Source organism: Haliotis asinina, chromosome 3 (genome assembly GCF_037392515.1).
Source record: "Haliotis asinina isolate JCU_RB_2024 chromosome 3, JCU_Hal_asi_v2, whole genome shotgun sequence".
NCBI classification, from domain to species: Eukaryota; Metazoa; Mollusca; class Gastropoda; order Lepetellida; family Haliotidae; genus Haliotis; species Haliotis asinina.
Window position 1 is genome coordinate 74195093 of NC_090282.1, and position 8864 is coordinate 74203956.

The following is an 8864-nucleotide window of genomic DNA, read 5'->3' on the forward strand; positions in this document are numbered from 1 at the left end:
GTTCCCCATTGTGCTCGGTGCCCTTGGTTTGGTACCTCCTGATCTCTTGGTGCACATCAGGAGAGTGCCCAGGTTCGCCACTGGGAGCACTGCCCTTTTGACACTGTGGCTAATGCAGAGGGCTGTAGTGTTAGGGAGTCTACATTTTCTCCGGAAAGTTGTTGGTAGCTTTCACTGGGCAAGTCCCATTTGCTGTCTGGGCTGTGCCAGGATCACCCCGATTCTGCTGCGTTTTATATCTTAATCTGCGAAACGTAATTCGTTGCCTTTCAAGGAATTTGTGTTGCATTAACAGAGGTACTGGCGCACCAGAGACTTATAGCGGCTACCTCTCGCCCTGGCGGGCATTTAAAAGTGGTGAGTCAAAGAATGTTTGGATATAAACTTCTTTATTTGCTAAACACGTTTTCGGAGTTAATTCTTATTCTATCTTGGCACGAAGGACTTAGGAATTACTCCGAAACTTAAATCTGGATGGTAGCAAATGTATGGTAGATGTAACAAAAATGCCATAAGGAGGACAAATACAGTGACTCTGTTTTTTTAATCACGCTTTTAACAATATTCAAGCAATACAATGGCTGGCGACACTAGATATATAATGGGACAAGAAAACATCTAGAAATTAATCAATTAAGCATCCTCTGACGAGTAGATAACCATAGTTTGGTTAGACATAGAGGGAGGGACACTGAGAACCTACCCTAAAATGTCTCCAAAACCTGAAAAAGGAAAACCCAACTTCTACAGTTGCATGTACTTCACCAACAAAGGTTCTTGACCTCTAGCTAAAATATATATTTGACCTAACCTATTTTCCTAGAAGGTCTCACGCGCATTCATTCGTCAAATAATTTCCCGTTGAGAGGTTCCAGGACTGCACTATAATCAGAAGAAGTAAAATCGACCACACGCATGCCAGAGATTGTCTCACGTTTTTCAATGATTCCCTTAAATATGTCCCGCATATGCAGCATGTGGCTTAGAGTGTAGACACGTCTTGGTATCTGTATCCGGAGAATATGTTGGGATTTCGGATTTTCCCTTTCATTGCTTTCGTCAAGCTTCAAAATATCACCCAGCTGGGCACATCGGATGCCACCACTGACATACAAGGCACAGTGAAGAGCAAAGGCGGGATACTCACAAGTTGGGATGTGTGGAAGACATTTGGCCCCATTTAAGTATATTCCACATCCTATGGGGTCGATAACATGGACGCCGGCCTCCTTAAGAATGTCTCCAAACATGCGGGTGCTTTCAACTCTGTACTGTAGAAACTTATCATCAATGCCCTCCAATAGACCAATCGTCATGGCCTCCATATCCCTCCCCGTCAGTCCACCATACGTTTGGAATCCTTCGGTGTAAAACATCCTGCCAGATACTTTGTTGTAAACATCCTCACTGTTTGTGGCAAGAAACCCTCCTGTGTTATACACTCCATCCTTCTTGGCTGAAACATAGACATGATCGAAATAGGAGAACATCTTCAGAGCGATATGTTTACAGGTCATGTTCTTGTATTCTTTGTCACGTGTTTTGATGAAGTAAGCATTTTCTGCATAGCGACACCCATCCATGATCAATGGGACATCAAATTTAGAACAAATTTTGGACAGGTCTTGAATGTTTGCCATTGAGACTGGTTGCCCCGTTGGGGTTGTAGAGGCGACGGCCAAAACAACCATTGCACCTTCCGGACCCACTTTCTCCAGTTCCACCTTGAGCCTCTCACAGTCTATGTTGCCGTTGAAGGAGTTATCTGGACTTCCCTGACATGGAACATCAACAGCGTGTAAACCCACAAGGTCAGCAATTCCACGTGTTGTTGGGAAAAGATAGTTACTGAATACTGTCATTCCAGGCTTTGACAAAATGGGAAATAACAGATGCTCCACAGCCCTTCCCTGGTGAGCGGGAAGCATAAACTGAAATCCTGTTAACGATTTCACGCACTTCTCTAGCTTCTTGAAGCTGCGTGAGTAAAAGTAGCCCTCGTCTGCCTGCATCATTGCTGCCCACTGATCTTGACTCAAGGCGCCGGTACCAGAATCAGTGGCTAAATCAAAGGTGACATGACGACCTTCAACTTGGAAGGGATTCCAACCGGAGTGTTCCAATATTTTGATCCTCTCTTCCATAGTGAGTGATGTGAGGGGCTCTACCATCTTAATGCGGAACGGTTCCATGAAAGACATCTGCAATTAAAAAACATGCTTTAATAACACAATAATGTGAAAATCTATAGGTAATCATGCGAGTGTGTTGGTATGGCTGCTACTTGCTCCCCCAGTTCTACAGTAATGGCGATTATCTGAAAGTCAAAGTTCGCGAATGTTTCCGGGAATCAGTGTCTCTCGGGGAAATATGCATAATGAGATACACAAACTTGAACTTGCTTAAGATGTCGTTGTTAAGCGTCACAACTTGCTGTTCAGAGTTACGTCCATTACGTCCCAGCGTCAATGCCTGCCCTCGTTATAGCGTGCCAGACATGACAGTTTGGATATATTACATTCTGAGTAAACTTTTGCGGCATGTAAGATTGTAAGTATCGAACGCCGCAATGTGTCTCTTGTGTTGGAAGTTTACTGCAGTTATGTGATGTACATATATTATGGTAGTTCGTTGCAAGTACTTGAATGAATTGAAATCAGCATTGCTTCCTAAATGCCCGTGTTGAACAGTCTGAGCGTGTTTAGTCCTGACTAACCTGAAGTGCCATTAGATCTACGAATGGAAGTAAGTAAAGGGTGACAGCATTTCTTTCGTAGCTGAAATTGGGCACTGATGAGTCTTTCATACAAGTTTAGTCGTAGCGTCTACGTATGTCTACCCACAGTCAAACTATGGTTATGGTTATTGACCAGGGAGATGATAAGCCTACTGTCTGAAGACAACTTTCTTCAGCTAACATAAATAGTGTGTATTTATGTATATTTGCTTACACCCGGGCCTTTTAATACTGTTTATGTTCGTTGTTCAACGCCGCAATATTCCAGCTATATGGCAGCGAACTGTAAATATGCGACAATTCAGTGATTAACATCATGGGCATTGATCTACGCAACTGGGATACGATGACATGTGTCAACAAATTCAGCGAGCCAGACCAGCCAGTACCATTAGTCAGCTCTTACGACAAGCATGGGCTGCTGAAGACCAATTCCAACCCTAGCGCCACCGAACTTCTTTGAGGTCGATATTCCGCGCTGTACAATATGTAACATATGTACAGATAAATGCTACATTGTTTTGGGATTTAAGAATGGAAAAACCAACTGTCCGATCAATGTATGTCAATGGACACGTTTATATTTTGTATACTCTCTCAAGGTGTAATTGAGAGATTTTGCAAAAGCGCGTTAGATGGGGTTATCCCCAATAGCCGTTTTCAGATGTTTCCATCATTTACCATTACAGTAATACTGGAGTATTCTCTGACAGTAGATGGGGTTTGTGACACCAGGCGTGACATTGTACACAGGATCATATGACACCAGGCGTGACCATGTACACAGGATCACATGAGGGTTTGCAACTTTTACCACTGATGTTTGAAACTGGAGCTTAGGGATCCACATGCAACTGATTAAAATACAAGAAAAAAACCTCATGAAAGTGAATAGTTACTATTCTAATCTACATATATTCTAATCTACACTCATCTACATATATTCTAATCTACACTCAGCATGCACAACTATCAGCGGGACACTACATATATACACCGTCATCACCACAAATATAGGAAAACAAAGTCAGATACTAAATACATGTCACAAACATGATAAAGTATTGTTTAAATGTTCTGAGAAGTAATCAAACGTTTGTATCAGTTTCTTGAGTTAGTATTCACAATCTCATGAGACTATATCTTTGTTTTGAAAGCAAGAAGCTGATGCCACTGCGCATGCACTTGAACAGAAACTGAGATGAAATGAGATTCTCCGAGAACCCGTTCCCTCTTTATAGACTAATTATTTCATTCATCATGCAAACTGACCCGTGAATGTCCCAGCTTAGAACAGGCTTTCAGCAACCCAGGCTTGACATAAAAGGGGACTAACGGGATTGGGTGGTCAGGCTCGCTGACTTTGCTGACACATGCCATCGGATCCCAATTGCGCAGATCGATGCTCATGATATTGATCACTGGACTGTCTGGTCCAAACTCGATTATTTACAGACTGTCACCATATGGCTGGAATAGTGAGTGAGTTCGGCGTAAACCTAAACTCACTCACTCGCTCACTCACTCACACATCACGCAAGCTTATTTGTCAAGCATAATTACTTTGATGTCCAATTCTTACCATCAGTATCTCTCTGCTGCGACCAGGGGCTCCTTTTGCAAAGTTTCCTTTACTTAAAATTAAGATTAACCTTAACTCCCATTCTTTAACACTGCTGTGAGGTTACCTTAGCGACTTACGATCACATCAGTGCTTTGTGAAAGGAGACCCGGGTCATTATTCTATTCTTACAGTATTAGCTCGTACAGTCCCGAGGCGGTAGGGTAGCCTAGTGGCTAAAGCGTTCGCCTCACACTGAAGACCCGGGTTTCATTCTCCACATTTCCCGTGCTGTGATATTGCTGACATATTGTGTTACGAGAGTGTGTTTGCTGTCATTTGTGTTGTTATTGATTAAGTGATAGTTCTTGTTGGATCACAATATTTAGCGTTTTGAGTGATAGCTATTATGGGTCACATTTCGTATCACGGTAATAGTATTTTAGCTGCACGCATTTAAGGTAGCGCTTTAGAGTTGCCTGGCTTGCACTCTTCCGTGTAGAAGTATGTGTCTTGACTGTTGTAAACACAAACGAGAAAGTTCTAAGTTAATGGCGATGCGGCGGCACTGTGCTCGAATGTTCAAGAATCTGTGATTGTGTACATCAAGGCTGGTTGTTGTGGGACACACACACACACACGCACACACACACACACACACACACACATACACACACAAACACTGACACTCGGAGTTTTATTAGGTGTCATCATTTCGCCTACCTACATCTGCCTGCCCCGTCATCAACACTCGACCTACATTGCAGACCGCTCGCTGTAGAACATTTAGAAGAACTGTTTCTCACTGTAAAGCAAGACTTTGGTGAGCTGATATTTTGTTTGTAATCCGTTACTTAGCTGGATCGTACCAGAAACCTCTATTGGGAATTGTTACATCTTTCTATTTGTCTACTCAATACAAATTATTGTCGGTGTTATATTTTGCTGGTTCATAGGGGATTTCTTATACCTTTTTCATTAACCCTAACAAACTGCTGAAAGCTCACTCGCTCAGTCAGTTTTACTGCCGGGCGGACCGCATGTCCGTGAATAAATATACGTGATCTTTTCGGGGCCATGGAACTTAGTCGCACATATATTTCTGCTGGTAGAAGATTTCTGTTTCTTCACAAAGACAAACGACGGTAAACTCAGAAGACTAAGCTGAAGCCGACAAAGCCATTAACTGTTAACATGATACATACAAAGTCCATACTATTGGTCAAGCTACATATATGGCAGTAGCAGGTGTGAGTGACAATCGGTGTTATATGTGTAACAAATGCGCCACAACTCAAGATCTGGCTTCAAATTGATTTGCGGCAACCTATGCTTGTATGAACTATTATGTGACTAATGGGATAGGGTGGTCAGGCTCACTGACGTACTTGTCAAATTACATCGTGTCCCAATTGCGTAGATCAATGCTCATGATTTTCATCAGTTAATTGTCTGATTCAGTCTCTGTTTTTGACCAACCGCTTTCATATACACTCTTCAACAGAGAAACGCATAGGTGATTTTGAGAATGTTGGACACACGTGGCAGTAATTGCTGCCAATAGTGTCCATACAAAGTATTGACGCCACATTGTGGACTAAAGTATACAAAAACACAACAATAAAGGCTGCAATTGTAATTGCAGTTTCTTTGCCTGTACACGTGTGTGTGAACTTTTACCCGTTAACCATTGGCATTACATGAAATAATTACCCTTAAACTAACGCAATAAATTCTTCTAAGAATCGCTTGTGGTTTTTTTTCATGAGAGTGTCTATTGTTGAATGGAGCATTACGACAAAGACATAAGCTAATTTAAACGCACACGCACACGCACACGCACACGCACACACACACACACGAAAACGCACACATTGTTCTTTTCCTGTTAGGTTCTTATTTTTGAACTCCACCACAACATTCATGTCCCGAAAACACATATCACATTTAGTTTCCCATTCTATAACGGTTAGTGAGAAAATCCGTTCTCACTGGGGATACTGAGCACTGCGTCAGCACACGCAAGGGCCATAACCCTGTAACAAATTATGATACGTGTCTGTTTTCGAAGTCTATCAAGGTATTCGTGTCCTTTAAACACATGGTAAATTTGACTGTCGTGTCTATAACGGTTTTTGAGCAAGTCTGTCCCCATCATCTCGGCCCAATATCTTCCTCCCACTTCGTGGCGGGGGATACCAAGATATGGAAGAATTAAGGTTATTTCATAGACTCTATGAAAGTAATTACAATCTAAATGGCAAGTATGTGCTTGACAACTGGTCTTTAATTTTATGACCTGCAACACAGATGCGAATTTGGTGGCATATTGACGCATAAATTTCAAACGTTGAACATATGGGCCTCGGATGATGTTCATTTTCTGATAAGACATACTGCCATGAATACAATGAAAAACGTCAACATAGTGGCTTGGTCTGCACATTCCCCAGACATGTCGCCCCAGAACACTTCTGGGATATCATGGATCATCGCGTTCAACAGCGACCCCATCCTTCCACAGACAAGAACTGAGCCAGGCCCTCCAAAACGAATGGCTACTTCACAGTCGCTTATTTTGACACAGAGTGATGGTTGGAGCTCTGAAGTCGCTTGTTTGATCCAAGAGTTAAGAATTCGGGTTTGCTGTCATTCAGCTTGCTCCTATGTAGGTAACACATAACTAGAAGCTTCCAGTTGTAGGCGCGGAATGATTCAAGAGTCCACTAAAACGCTAGTTCTGTCCCTTTTCATCTAAAGACTAGATTACTGTAATTCCCTGTCATATGACATATCCTCAACACTTCTTCATATACTCCTGCAAAATACACCTGTCAGGATCATTACCAGGACACCTAAGCACCAACACATCTCCCCAGTTCTCAAACACCTCCATTGGCTACTCATTTTCAGCTGACTCAAGTGCAAAGTTCTATCCCACACTTTCCAGTGCCTCAAGGCTCTGCTCCTTATTTCAAAGCCTTGTCCAGCCTCACACACCAAGTCGGACAAGAACCATCTCCAAAAGCCTCACTGCAAAACAACTGGGGGTGAACACAGTTTCAGATACACAGCAGCATCTCTGTGGAATGCTCTTCCAGACCGCATTAAGTTAACAGAAACAACATCAGCATTTCGGACAAACTTAAAAACTCTTCTCTTCAAAATTGCCAATGACTGTTAACATTAGAGGTACTGTGTATATACTGTGTGCATCTGTCAAATGTCAAAGAGCCAATAAACAGCCAAGCTGGAACCTTTCAGATTCAGATCAGATTAGTCACGTACAAGTGGAATTAGAAGACGTGACTTCTTTCGCTGTCTCTGAAACCACAATGATGTGTGATGAACGGGGCCTAAACACTGACCTATCATCACAAATCATGCCTTTGTTTGCATAAGAATTTGCAAAAGCAAATTTGGGTAGGGATCCCAAATATCTTTCAAAGACGCCTGCATTATCTACCACGTAATGCAAGAGGAAAGAAACGAATATGGAATATCGTCTGGCAGCAGATGCTGTTTATGACACCAAGCGTGACCAGGTACACAGGATCACATGACACCAGGCGTGACCAGGTACACAGGATCACATCAGGGTTTGCGACTTTGACCACTGTCCACTGAGGATGTTTGGAACTATTTACAAATGGAGAAAAGAAAACACTTAGAAGTTACCGGTTAATACTAATATATTTCAACCTACACTAAGGCTGCACAAATGCGAGACATACAATACATAAAGAGATTGTCATAACCACAAATATAGCAAAATACTGTCAGATACTAAATACGTGTCACAAAACGAAAGCAAATATTCCTTACCTTTTCTGTGGGATAATTAATTAAATAAAACACGATATTTCTTAGTTAGTATTCGCAAACCGATGAGACCATATGACTGTCTTCACAAGACAGCAAGATGTCATCTGATGTCACCTTATCCGCCTGCTGTGCACACCAGTGGTATAAGTATCTTATCAATCATGCTTTAGCATACACTTTAACAGGCTGATGCAAAAGAAATTCTTTGTTATGCATATTTAGGTCGCGTGGTTGGGTGCACCAAAAGTGCACGAGATCACGATGGATTTTCACGTATGTTTCAAGCATGACAGACATTATGCCAATTTCAGTGGTTGCTCCGCGCTGTCCTGGGACCCGGATCCTGGAGTACAGCATCAACAGGCTCGATGACTGTGTCTTCGACAGCAGATGCTGATTGGAAGATGGTTTTCAAAGCTGGCATCAGTAACGGAAACGCTGAGCTTCACATAAAATTAAACTAGGAGGCATTTCAGAAAAATGTATGCCTGCAAGGTAAATTCCATGGGCTCACAACTCTGACTGTTATCACGCTAACGACCACAAGACCTTTAAAATCTTAAGTGTCCAGGATGACTATCAGAAAGAAACTCCGCAGCTGAATAATGCATCTACACTGGGTATATCTCTCACTTTGAGTCTTTCTCCTTGGAGGAAACAGTTCTTGGTCAGCAAGAATGTGTCAAACGTCTGGTGATAGACATTGGATCACTGGAGACGCTTGGTTCAGATTTCAGATCC

The 8864-nt window shown here is 42.2% G+C and overlaps 1 protein-coding gene across 1 annotated transcript; it reads right to left on the reverse strand.

Moving 5' to 3' along the window:
• Window positions 1-370: 370 nt before the first annotated feature.
• Window positions 371-8240, reverse strand: LOC137277072 (tryptophanase-like). Its single transcript, XM_067808733.1, has 2 exons — window positions 8124-8240; window positions 371-2201 (listed from the first exon to the last, which is right to left on the reverse strand). Exon 2 carries the CDS (start codon window positions 2199-2201, stop codon window positions 840-842), a length of 1362 nt encoding a protein of 453 aa, XP_067664834.1. The 5' UTR covers window positions 8124-8240; the 3' UTR covers window positions 371-839.
• Between the last annotated feature and the right edge of the window lie 624 nt (window positions 8241-8864).